The 14,166-nt window shown below is 42.2% G+C and overlaps 1 protein-coding gene across 1 annotated transcript; it reads left to right on the top strand.

The window, feature by feature from the left end:
* Positions 1 to 172: 172 nt before the first annotated feature.
* On the top strand, positions 173 to 13,715 carry Rno (PHD finger protein rhinoceros). Its single transcript, XM_070295677.1, has 6 exons — positions 173 to 321; positions 445 to 732; positions 931 to 1,104; positions 1,198 to 1,367; positions 1,659 to 1,782; positions 1,855 to 13,715. Exons 1-6 carry the CDS (start codon positions 178 to 180, stop codon positions 9,214 to 9,216), a joined length of 8,262 nt encoding a protein of 2,753 aa, XP_070151778.1. The 5' UTR covers positions 173 to 177; the 3' UTR covers positions 9,217 to 13,715.
* The last annotated feature ends 451 nt before the right edge of the window (positions 13,716 to 14,166 follow it).

Genomic DNA, 14,166 nt, shown 5'->3' on the forward strand with positions numbered 1-14,166 from the left:
AAGCAGTGGTATCAACGCAGAGTACTGAAACAATTATTAGTAATATAAATATATTTATATATTAATAACTGCATATTTCACGACTTATTGATTCTTTTTCTATATCTATATTAAAATCTACATTATTCATAAACTAATTAATATTATTTTCTATTAAAATTATCCTAGGCTGGACAAATGCCAGTTACAGAATCGCAATTGGAACGTGTAATAGAAGAGTTAGAAGTACGATGTTGGGAAAGGATTCAAACAATTGTGAAAAACGAGGAGGGACTCGGGATCGAGTATGATGAAAATGTCATTTGTGATGTATGCAGATCGGTGAGTGATTTATTCCATTCTTATACAATCGAAATTTGAAATAATTCATCTATTGTACATTCCTTACTTGTGGTACGCTTTAATTTGAATTGGATTCTAAAACATGAAAAATTCTTATGGCAGCCGGATTCGGAGGAGGGTAATGAGATGGTGTTTTGTGATTGTTGCAACATATGTGTACATCAAGCTTGTTATGGCATTACTTCGATACCCGATGGCTCTTGGTTATGTAGAACTTGTTCGTTAAGTCAAAGACCCGACTGTGTATTATGCCCTAATAAGGGTGGTGCAATGAAATGTACACGAAGCGGTCAAAAATGGGCTCACGTTTCGTGTGCACTCTGGATTCCCGAAGTTAGCATTGGTTGTGTAGAGAGAATGGAACCAATTACAAAAATATCCAGTATTCCGGTAAATAATACTCTTATAATTAATATAGATTTTCTACTATTCTGTGTTGTTGTCAACATCTAAATTTAAATGTCTCAATTATAAACAATTAATTGTATCCAATATTATATATATTTTTAATAATTTAAATTTATTTGAAATTATCTTTTTATCATATTCTAAATACAAATTGATTGAAAATATAATCACTAATTGCAGCAAAGTCGGTGGGCCCTAATTTGTGTTTTATGCCGCGAACGTGTGGGTGCTTGCATCCAGTGCAGTATAAAAACATGTAAGACAGCGTATCATGTTACATGTGCTTTTAAATATGGGCTTGAAATGAAGGCGATTATCGAGGATGAAATGGCGGATGATGGTGTGAAATTAAGGGTAAACTATCTTATGTGATTTAAATTTCGAAAAATCGAAATAACTGGTTTGGCTAAAATTACAAGTTAATTTGACAACTTCGTATTTCTTTAGTCATATTGTCAAAAACACAGTAGAACAAATACAAAAGACAAAGTTGGCGTTGGGGGTAGCATAGGAAGTGGTGGTGGAAAGGGAGGATCAGATTCCGAGGATGGTGAATCCAGACGGCGTAAACGAAAAGACATGACTTCTGAAGAAAAAAATCAAGCCCGCGCAGCCAAGTATGCGATACAGTTAATATGATTTTACAAAGTGCATTGAAGCTTACAGAATTTATTTCGAAAAAATATATATGTATTTATTAAAAATATTTGAGTACTTTTTAAAGTATCGTTAAAAAAAGTTTTATATCTAAATCATAAGAAAAAAAATTTTTCATATAGATACATGTTTATATATTAATCTTATATTAAAAACTTATATACATTTTTTTGTGATTTATTTCGTAAAGAATTAATCTTTTTCGAAACCATGTTATAAAAAATAAGTATAATATGTGTATTTTCACATAGATTGCAGGAAATTGAAGCAGAATTCGATAAACATGTTAATATAAAGGACATTACCTCCCAGCAATTGGATATAGATCCCGACAGCATTGTATATATTTATAACTATTGGAAACTTAAAAGAAGAGTAAGTCATCGATTATCTGTATAAATTTGCGAATGCAAAAATACATTGAACACGGTATGTATTACGTTTTAGGCCGGTCATAATAAACCATTGTTGGCACCTCGTTGTGGCGAATTATCAAGCGCGGGCGCACGTGCTCAGGGTCAGGCAGCGGATGTAGAGAAGATGCGTACTTTCGTTCAACTGCGCCAAGATCTAGAACGTGTACGTAATCTGTGCTACATGGTCGGTCGCCGCGAGAAACTTTGTCGCAGTTTCCTGAGACTGCGCGAACAGACCTTCCACAAGCAGGCAATGGTGATGGCTGGGCCGCCGTTATCTCCGGCGGCAGCTGTCGCTGTCGTCGAGGCCAATCATGGGCCCTCGATATACGATCGTCTCTATTCCCATCCCGATGCTGAGGATCATACGCACGATTTTGAAACGATACTTGCCCGGATTGCGGGTGTCGAATCGCCCGCGCCGGCATCGAGCGATGAAAAGAAAGTACAACCGGACTTTAATGGGGCGTCCAACAAGAAACTTTACTTTAACGGTTCCGTCAGACGGAAGAGCCTATACGGCAGCGATCTGTCGTCAATGAGCAGCAGCGAAACAGACGCGACGAAATCGGAAAGAAAAGTCGGAATTGGCAAATGCACGAACAAGTCTAAAAGTTTAAAAGTCGAGAGCGAATCGAGTACGGAAGATGAAGGAAACACAACGACGAAGAACAAAACTTCTGTCACTAGACGAAAATCGAAAAAGAACGCATCGGACAGGGGATCGCGGGTCAAATTGCGCGACAGCAGTGAAAGCGATAAACTGGATACGGTCAACAAATCGCATACTCTGCAACATATGGAACTTGGCAGTTCTGGCAGTGAGAGCGATGAGTTGTTGCCGTTGAGTACTAATGCCGGTTCTCGCCTCGGACCATCCGCTGCTTCCGCTATATATTCGGACACTGATTCAGACTCGCAGGAACATCGTAATCCGGAACATCATTCTGTACTTATCACGAAAGCCGCGGTGAAGGAATTTTCGGCGGCAGATATATCTAAAAATAATCAGAAGAACTTTGCGTCTAAAGATGTTACAAAGTCAGAATATCAGGATGAATGTACGAAGAACAAGGAGAATATGAAAAATTCTAAGAAGAAGGAATACATACCATCTGCTTTGATAGTTCCGCAGCGGCAAGCAGCAAAAAAGGCGTCGGAGATTATGCAGCGAACGCAGAGTAAGAAGGAGAACACCACGAGTGAGCCTGTAGAGTTTGTGAAATCACCCGGAGAACCTTTGAAACCGACTAAAGAAAAGCTATCTAGCAAGAAACATCGTGACAACAAGACACCGAAGGATGCTAAAAATAATGACGTTTACGATTTTGACAAGGAGTTTGGCGATGGCACGGAAATTCTCGCTTATGTGCCGCAACGGCAGGCCGCAAAGAAAGCTGCGGAGCATATTAAGAGCGGTATGGGCACGAAAACTGCTCAATCGGATCTCGAGATTGCGGACATCAAACCAAAGAAAGAATTGCCGGATGGCGGTAAGAAAAAGGAAATTGTCAAGAAGGAGGAATCACCTAAGAAGGAGGAACTACCAACGAGAAAGGAAGAGCCGTCGAAAGAAAAACGGGGAAAGAAACAGATGCCCGAGAGCAGTAACAGCGAGAGTAGCAGCAGCGAAAGCAGCAGTGGCAGCAGTTCCTCGGAAAGTAGTAGCGATTCCGATGTAGCCAAGAGTCCAATCCAGAAAATGTCGAACATTGTTAAAGAGCCAGCTTCCTCTTCCACTACCACATCCTCTGAAAGCGATACTGGTAATCAAGTAAAGAACAAAACCATGAATAAGCGACAGACGACGAATAAAGTCATAGACGATGTAATCGAGTCCGAAAAGAAGACTCTCGCGGGGCGGAAACTCAAGAGGCTGCCCGATAAGAAGCTTAAAACTTCCGACGGGCGGCATGGACCAGAGTTTCAGCCGCCGCTTATTGAGAGAGAAGAATCAAGTAGAGCCACAGTACCTAAAGAGCCACAGCAACAACAGCAGCAGCAGTCACTTGGTAAGAAAGTCGATCAAAGAGATTCCAAAAAGTCAGCATCCCTGCAATCACAACAGTCAGTTGAACAAAGTGTGCTCGGTGGTTCTCGAGATAATGATGGGCTACGAAGTGTTTCTGGGGCCAAGTCTACTAAGAAATCAAGTCAGTCTAAGCAGATACAACAACAACAACAGTTCACTCTCAGAAATAAGGAAGACGGCAGCGGCGGCGGAACAACGCCCAGAACGAAGTCGGAGACTCGCAAACGAAAATCAAGTGAGATTACCGCAAAGGACGACAAGGGTAACAAAGAAACGACACCGCTCAAGAAAGTGGAAAAGAAACTAACGGAGAAGATAAACAAGGAAACCGAGAAGGACAACAAACATGATGCTATTAGTAATAAGAATGTTTCCGCAGAACCTCCGAAAACGACTGAAAATACTACTAAGACGGATGATAAAAAAGTCAAGAAAACTAGCAATAGGAATGCGATCAATACATTGGAGGAGGAAATGAAGCAGCGACGAGCAGAACGGGACAGTCCCAAGAAATCGTCGAGAGGATTGGATAAACTTCTCGAAAAGCGCGAGCATCTAGATAAACTATCAAGGAGCAAAATTGCTACTCAGGAGGAGAGATCTGCATGCAATGAGAACAAAGACAAGGTCACAGCAGTGGAGAAACCCGTCATAAAAGAAACTATTAAGAACGATAACGTCAAGAACCATATGAATGAGGAAATCGCGGTGCTAAATGTCATGAAATTGGAGAAGGAGGATGTAAAGAGAGACGTTGTTGAGATTACGCCAGAAAAGTCTGCAGATAGGAAAAAGAAAGCAGAGCAAAAGCTCGAGAGCGAGACGCAGACTGCCGTTGAGATGATAACAATCGAAGAGAACAGCGCTAAAGAATCTAACATTGATAACATCTGCTCAAGATCGGTGCTCGACAAACCAGAAGCAGCGATACCCGAGAAGGAGTGCCAGCAAAAGAGGAGGAAGTCCGTCAATCGTTCCATCTTTTCACCGCAGCACGGCAGCAAGGATCCTAGCGTGTCGGAGCTATTCGACTTTGATCAGGACATACTGACCGATGATATAGTGAACGACGATGGCTTTAGCATACCACGCGATGAGGAGCGAGGAGCGGCGCCTCTTTCGTTCTCCTTCAACAATGAGCTTTGGTTCAAAGAAGAAAAAGAAGATAGTGCGCGTGAAACTCTGCATTTAGTGGAGAAATTGCGTTTGGAACTATCGAAAAAATCGAATTCTAGTCAGTTCGAATTAGAATCCGTTCCGGCGGAAGAAGAACTTCCGAAAAAAGAAGAACCGCTTTTTCATTCGATTGAAAAGCCAGCGATCGAAGAGCAACAGCCGATGCTTCACAGCAAGGTAGATGTATTGGAGCAACAATCGGTGGAACAACAACCGCAACCGATTGTGCAGCCGGTTGAAATAAAAAATAATAGCGGGCCGGAACCCGTGCAAGTGTCCGAGGATCTTACGTGCAAAAATCATACTATTGAAGACAAAAGAAAGCCCTGCTATTCGACCAATAGCAATAACGAGCAACATTACATGTACGGAAATGAGGAGCGCGAGACGGCCAAGGTGACAGTGGTAGAGCGTGCAAAGCTCGACAGGGCTGAGGCGGACGAGAGATGGGTGCCGCCGAGCATGGACAATTTTAATCCGAACGATGTGCAACACTTGAACACGCTAATCGACAACCAGAACCACCGTTATGCCGCTGCGGCCGCTATCGCGCATCAATTCCCGAACGACATCAGTGCCGTAATGCCGGATCCCACGACGAATCCTGATGCGGCTCTAGTCGCTCATTTGCAGCTCAATATGAACATGCAGGATCAGTATCTGCAGTTGCAGCAGACGCACCCAATGGAGCGGGTGCAACAGCACCTCGAGACGCAGCATGCCGTGGCACAGGAGCAATCGCGCGTGCAATCTCTCGCGATGATGGATCAGCAGCAAGTAGCTGCGACTGGTGCGGGAATACCGGCGCAGATCGTTGACGAGATCACGCCTATGGAAATGGTAAATCGCCACTTGATCAGTCTACCTAACTCGGAAGACTGCGATCAGGGCAGTGAGATGGATCGCGTATTAGATAAGGAGGATGTCTCTTCGGATATCAAGCAGGACTACGCGCCGAGTGATTCGCCCTACAACGAGCTCAATGGTCGTCCGGATACGCGATGGGCCGAGAGTCAGGTTCTGCCTTCGCGTAGATCTACGTCATCGTCCATCACGTCCGCGTCTTCCGCAGAGGAACACGCAGCCATACCACCTTACAAGAACGTACCTCCGATACCACCATACCCACCGTGCACAATAGACGCGACGCCTTACCATTCGTATTCGGAGACCAGCTCTTATGGTGCCGGAGCAGTGTCATTGTTCCCGCCGCAATCGTGCGCTGCCCAATTGCCGTATCCGTCACCGTTCCCACCACCTTTCGGCGCACCTTTCCCGACTCCGCCATCTTTGCTGCCACATGTGCCGAAACCGCTCGAGGAATCGCTCAACATGCAAGCATCGCCGTGCACCGCCGCATTTACCTCGTCGTCGCACAACATGGCGCTCACCGCGGCCATGGTGTCGCCAACGAAGGTGACTACGCCGCCACCGCCAGCACCGCCACCGGCAGCACCACCGGTATCTCAACAGCAACCACAGCAGCAGCAACCACTATCGACGCAGCCGCCATCCTCGGAAACACCGGGGCACACACCGTCTTTGTTGCCGCAGCAGGTTAATTCGCCTACCATACCGACGTCCTTCCTCAATGCTATCGCAGAGACGCAAGTCAGCAGCGAAACCGTTGTGGAAAATATAACGGAGGTACTTGGTGCGGACAACAAAAGTGCATCGTCCGGAAAAAAGTCGCCATCGAAACCAACAAGAATGTCCGCCAGAGTGACGTCGTTGCAGGGTAAATCGCCCGGTAAATCGCCACGTCAGGAAACCACCAGAACCGCGCCGACCGCTCGCGGTCGCGGTAGAGGTGTTAAGGGATCTCAACATTCGAGTTACCGCGGTCGCGGTCGCGGCCGGGGACGGGGACGCGGCAGGAACAATCAGAATACTTCGATCGCGATGATGCCACCGATGTCGAACGCACTGCATAACGACGATTCGATACAGAACAAGCTTGTAGGCACCGTGTATGATTTTGATTCGGATGAGGATTCCGCGAACGAGACCAATATTGCGGATCTACGAACGATGCGCGAACGAAAAAGATCCACCGACGTGAACGAGAAGACGCGGATCAGCGAGCCACTCGGCATGGCGAACGACGGCAATATCCAGTCCCACCTGTCTAGTCCCACGCTGCACATCGCAAAGAAATATGCCGATGACAAGAAACTTTTGTCACCGGCAGCGCATCACGATCATCAGGCTGCCCTAGCCAAGTCCGAGTCGAGCGTTGGTCATCAGGCGTTCGTCGACAATACCGTTATGCCATTGCTACCAGGTCCAGTAGATATGCGCACGTATAACTCGACCGTGGACCAACCGAGCTCGTCGGTTCACGGTCAGCCCTACGGCAATCATTTGCTGGGTACCTTTGCCGCGAGCGTATCCGCAGAATCGAACTTGCCAGACATCGACGATTTGGAGAACGAGATATTACACGGCAACTGTTACGTATTAAAAAAGCTCGCTGGCAAACAGCAGCAACTCGCGAGTGGCGGCTTTGAGGATCCTTGCTCTAAACCAGTCTTTGCTGATCCATCAGTGATGGATCCGTCGTCCGCTACTAGTTTTGAAGCCAATAAAGTTTCCTTGACCGATTCTAGGAATCAGTTGAAGGTGAAGATCAAAGGCCCATTCCTTGACGCGAACTACGTGCCAGCGTCGTCGGTACCACCGTTGGCCCAACAAGCGCCGGTGATAATCACACCAGCCGCCACTAGCGCGTCTGTTGCTTCAGGCACATCGAATCTACGTCGCATGCGTAAGAAGGAGCTGCTGCGCCAATATTGCTCGCAAGACATGAACATGGATGATCCAGTATGCGGTAGCGTCGCTTCCGCTCCTATAATTCCACCCGTCAATCGGACGGTCATCACTATCCCCAAGGCCGTGGCGTCTATGACAAGTATACCAACCCGTGATGACTATAAAGCGGTCGTCGACGCAAACATGGAAAAGAAACGACGGAAAGAACGCGGAGGTGGTGGTGGCAGTGGCTTCCTTGACGTAGTAGCTGGCGAGGATGAGAGTGGTTCCGACAGGAGACGCGGGATTGTGGTAGGGTCCGTCAGCGATCGACGAAGAGGCAGACAAACCAGACCTATCGCGACCAGTACCGGGCCGCCGAAGCTGAAGATCAAGATCGGCAGTAGTATAATCGGCGGTCAGGAGGTAGGCAACATGCAGGACGATCGTAGCAGGATAAGACCGCCGAAGAAACGACTGAGCAGTATCCCGAGCACGCCCAGCATGGAAGAGCTCCGTCGTGAGAGTATGAAGTTCCGCAAGATGATTATGGCTGGCTTTGACAACGACGAGAAGACAAAGAGCAAGCGCGACAAGAACGGCAAGCGAAAGAAGCGGCAATCCAAAAAAGAGGCACGAGTGCAAATCCTAGAAGACGGTCCGGCACCGCCCAAGATCATCATACGGTGGGGCAAGGTGGCGGGCGCGAACTCCTCGACGGCGACAACGAACAACGATGCACCGAATGACGCGCCGGCCACCGGCGACGAGGACGACAATCATCAGCAGGCATCGTCGGACAAGGACAGCCGAGTGGGTCCACCGCCGCCCGAGCCGATCCACAAGGACGAAGTGGGAATATACCCGACAGGGGAAAGCGGCGTCAACGAGAAACAGCCTACGGACCCGAACGCCGGCGTCGCTGCTCTCGGGAACATCCGTTCGGCCAAGTTAACGCCGATCCGGTTAAAACTTACGCGCTGCCAAGAGGGCTACGAACTGAAGGATCCGGTGCGAGTAGCGAGTAGCGTGAGTGCGGACGACGATGGTGGTGGTGGTAATAGTAGTAGCAGTAGTAGCAGCAGCAGCAGCAGCAGTAGTAATAGTAGTACTAGTGCGACGACAACGACGGTGACGTTGGTGAACTCGATGGCGCCGTTGCCAATAGGTAATGTCGAACAGGAAGAAGACGAAGAGACAGCGACGGCGGCGTCCACGGCAGAACGATTGTCGGCCTCCGATATCGTCATCCCCGTTGCCGCCGCCGCTGCCGCTGAAACGACGTCCGAGCAAGAGAAGCAGCAGACTTTGTCGTGCACGGAGAAACAATCTTCCAAAGAGGACGATATTCCATTGCTGCCTCAGTCCGCGAATCACAGCTCATCACCGGGGCGTCCGCCCGCACCGCTCCCGCAAGGATGCCAAGTTAGGTGATAATTAATGATAATTGTATAATACAATAATTTAGTGGTTCTTTCTCTTAGATGATTCTATATATTGTACACGTGTGTGTATTACGTACTCACGTACGGCATCTCACTGGATTGGCGATCTTCTGTGCCGTACTTACGTATACGTAAAATACACTCGTCTACGCATACGCAACACACGCATACACACACGACAGTTGTATATTATTCAATGTTGAGACAGAGACTCACTAGAGAAAACGTTGTAAGAGTGTAATATAAATTATTGATTATTGTAAATGATCTGAGGGTGAAGTGAAATTTCACAAAGTGCCCAAAATTTACGGTAAATGCTACAAAAAAGAAAAAAAACATGCATTTTTTTCGGATGTATAAACGAAACCACGCTAAGGTGTACCCTCGTTGCGCAGTCGAATCTATAAAGCTCATTTATCTTTATATCTAATTCTTTCCTTTTAATAACGCGGATCAAATAATTAATTTTATGAACATTTTTATATCTATGCAATTATATATATATATATATATATTTTTTTTTTTATTGTACATTAAATAAGTATTTGGATCGAGTCAATCTTATCTAGAGGAAAGAACAGTAGTAGCTATGTGTGACATTTAAACATTTGTTTCCTTTCGCGTTCTCACGGATATCGAAAGTTCTCTTCTAAAGAAATCCTAAGAAGAGTGTCCTTGCAATTCTGGCTAATCGATCATATAAAAAAACCTTATCATTTATAATTTCCATCTATTATTTAATTAGTTAAAACTGTTTACCATCGGAAAATCCTCCTCGTCCCTATCATCGTAGAGAAACAATTTCTCTTCGCCCAGATAATATAATTCCTTCCAAGCGTTGATCGACGTGCAACGCTCAAACATTTTCTCACGCTCGTCGACGCGACCTCACATCAATATGATGACCATAAGATGTAGACTTTAAAAGTCCTAAAAGATCGATAAAACGTATTTATTCCTGATGTCCTGAGGAGAACGAGGCTCGTGTACGAGCGCAACAATCGACACCTTAATGAAGGTATCGTGTCAGTGACATAAAATTATCCTGTACAAAAAGAAAAAAAAGCATATTTCTTAAATCACCGCCTAGGTCGTGATTTTTCAATGCTAGCTATAATGAATTTTAATAAATCCACAACACACTATAGAGTATACAATATACAAACGATCGATGATCTAAATATCGATTAACGTGTGGCGAGGGGAGCGTATATCAGCCAGACGTGAAACGTCAAAAAAGGGAAGGGAGATATACCCTTTTTTTTTTTTTTTTTTTTTAATTTTCAGAACGATTTTTTAACACACGAGCATACTCGTTCACGTGATTCACGCTCGAAGAGAGAAGGAGGAAAAGAAAGAAAGAGAGAGAGAGAGAGAGAAATATAAATGTATCATTGCTCTCGAAAATCGCGTTCATGTGTCCTTTGTTTTCTTTCTTTCTTTATGTTTTCGCCTCACGGTGTGCAATTTGCGCATACGATTGCAAAGTTAGACGCGAAGATATTTTTTTATTATATTTTTTTACGCATTATGTACGCGCCTCTAGCGCGATTTGTTACATAGTTTTTTTTTTTTTTTTTTTTTTTTTTTTTTTTTTTTTTTTTTTTTAAGGACACGATGCGTCATTAATCGTCACCGATTACCTATTTTATCCCTTTTCACGTTCTAGCTCTATGTATATTTATTTATGACGATCAAATGTAAGACGCTATTTATTCACCATGTGCATTCTCCTTCGAAAGTTTCCCAAAAACGATTTTTAGACGATTTTTCAATTCATCTTTCCTCTCTGTTTATTATTATTCTAATATTTATGTATATACACACACACACACGCTATGATACTACTATTATTAAATACTGTTTTTTTGTATTTATAAGTCTCGTATCGTTTTAATCTCACCACGTAGGACAATGAGAGTTATGCGTATAAAATACTCATGGTTGATGAAGCGGCGTGCCATGTTTTGTACCGATATAAAAAAAAAAGAAATGCGAGCGAATTTTGCGAGTGTAAAAAAGAAAAGAAGAGGTTTCCTTTCTGATACGCGTCGCATGTACATTCGACGAATCACGAGTTAAAGATATAAGATGAATAGATATTTCGTTCTTTTTTTTATTTTTTTTTTATTTTTTACGTGCGAGGCCGAGGAGCGACGCATCTCATTATCATCATTTTCACCCTTTGAGAGAAAGAAGACTCCCGACAGGATTGCTCGCGCGCGTGTACTTTTTCTCTACTTTTTAGTACCAGCAACTTTGAATAATTATTAATTTTATATTACGTTAATTGCAAATATTTAAGAGATGAAGTGAAATGTATTTAAAGAGGAAGATTTTTCGACGGGGGGTAAAATATCATTTCTGTTGTATTGTGCAAGCACATTTTTCAGATAAATTATTGCTCAATTGTAAGGGGTTTGAGAAATTGTAGTAACATATCGAGTTATACTTTACAAAGATACATCCTACATACATACACATACACAAACATGACGCAATATATATATATATATATATATATATATATATACGAGAGAGAGAGAGAGTAAAAATAAATACAATTTTTTAAATATACTTTATAAAGGTTTTAGAGAAAGAGAGATGCTGGTGTCTCTTTGTTATCGTATTTATTTATTTTTCTGTGTTTTTTGTTATTGTATTTTAAGTTGGTGGTACGTAAAAGTATCAAAGGAAGAGATTCAAATTGATGAACAATCGGAACGTGTGATGTTGATCGATCGAGGAAGGATTTAGGCGGCGGTTGAATTTTAGGTCGATTTGCGTGCAGTCGAGGTACATGTCCTGTGAGACGCGAGATTGAAATTGTTTACGTTCTCATCAATTCATTTTGTGTGCGCGTTGATAGGAGATTTCACCGATTGCTGATTCATGCGAAATGTGCAATTATAACGACGTCCGTAGGAGAGAAGGTCCTTCGTCCCGGTCCTCGCACATTATCGATTGTGGAGTAAAAAAACCCTGGCAATCTGCGTGCGTCAGCAGTGTGTCTCCTTCAATAACAAGGAATAATTTTATTTCGATAAAAATGAGAAAACATGGATATTAAAATAAGAATTTAAGATACAGAATACGATAGAAATATAGATAACAATCTCGACATTTTTTTAAATATTTTTTTCTCAGAAATGGGAAAATAATTTTTTTTACTGTTTTTCACTCCACAATTGTAACGCGACACGCAGGATAAGAAGCTGTATATGTATATATACTCGTATATTGAATAAGCTACAGGAATCTGTAATTGGTATGAAGCTTATATAACGGCTGTGTTACCGTACGGATTTTATCTTCCAAATGGTTTTAAGTTACTTTCTTTTTGGACGAACACATTTAAAAAAAAAATAATAATAATAATAATTAAAAAAAAAGAAAAGAAAAAAAAAGATAAATAGTGCAAGATTGCGCCGAAAGACTTTCGATGCCCCTTCCAACGAAAATCGTTTATCAGAGAAAAAGCGTCGCAGCGCGGTTTATTTACGATCGATAAACTTTTGGAGGTGTCTTGAAAATAAAAATAATAGAAACATAGGATGAAAAAAAAATTGCATTTTACCAAAAGGAGAAATACATTTTTATTCGCAATGTCACTCGTGACGTTCGCGTCATTCTCGATTCTCTTATATTACGCGCATTCGTAAGTAAAAAAAATCACGCAGGTATACCAAAGAAAGTTTGTCGATTTGAGAGATTAACAAGCTGGCGAATCTCCTTGTAATCAGACATAAATATCTTCCATGTATTTTTTTCCACACACATACACATGTAAAAAACGACACATTAGACGGATACATATTACACACAAATACACGCGTTCCACTAAAAAGGTAAAATAGTTCTTTGCCGCGATCTCTCTCTTGTATAGGGAGTAAAATGTGAGAAAATGTGAGAGTGCGTCGTATATATATATATATATATATATATATGTGTGTGTGTGAGAGCGAGAGAAAGAGAGGAAGAGATATAGCTTGGCGATACCGTTTCGTCCCAATTCTTTACTATCATAACTCGTTATTTTCTTGTTATTCTGCGCAAGAAAAATCAAATCAAATAAAGTATTGTTTAATGTGCCGGCGATATTGCGCTCTCGCCGCCGTTCTTAAAATTCTCATCGTTCGCGCAAACGAAACTTCTCCGCGCGGTTCATCGGATCGCATTGTAACTCGATCGTTGATCAATCACGAACGCAAAGATTGATTATCGAATCGACACTCGTGCCGAACCGGTTAAACGTTTCGCGAGCGAAGAATTTTATATACCTTCATACCTTGCATATATCGCATTGTACATTTTTTCAGTGATAAGCAAAGTTTTAAGAGCCTATATTGTACAGAAATTAAAAATAAATATTTGGTTAATTTTTAATCGTTTCTTATATGCATGCACATACATATATATACATATATGTATACATATACATACATATGTATATATATGAAAATAACGATAACTCTAATAACAAATAACGCGCGCGATATAGTTAATATTATATTTATATATATATATATATATATATATATATATATATATATATAAATATATAAATATGAACATATACATATAAATAGATAGTTTTATTATAATGCAACAAATGAGTAATATGATATTTAGTTATTGTATATAGTGTAAGAAAGCTGATATTGTAAGATACAGATAAGGTGTTTTAATGTGCACATAGTCGCGTCATTGTCAATAATCATATTATTACGATTAATAATAATTACAGTTTTTTACATTCTGCGTTTTCTTCTTCCACCAATACCTAGCATATCTGCATTTTTATTTGCAATAGATATATAAGTTTCCATTTAAACATAAAAATTCTTCTGGTTTAAATTTGTAAATTTTCAAAGATTGTTTTATTCCCAATATATCCCATGTCTCTCTATAATGATAGTTTTATCTAAAATCTATTACA

The sequence above is a fragment of the Polyergus mexicanus genome, unplaced genomic scaffold (assembly GCF_030449975.1).
Source record: "Polyergus mexicanus isolate NDT 795.1 unplaced genomic scaffold, iyPolMexi1.0 SCAF_1, whole genome shotgun sequence".
NCBI classification, from domain to species: domain Eukaryota; kingdom Metazoa; phylum Arthropoda; class Insecta; order Hymenoptera; family Formicidae; genus Polyergus; species Polyergus mexicanus.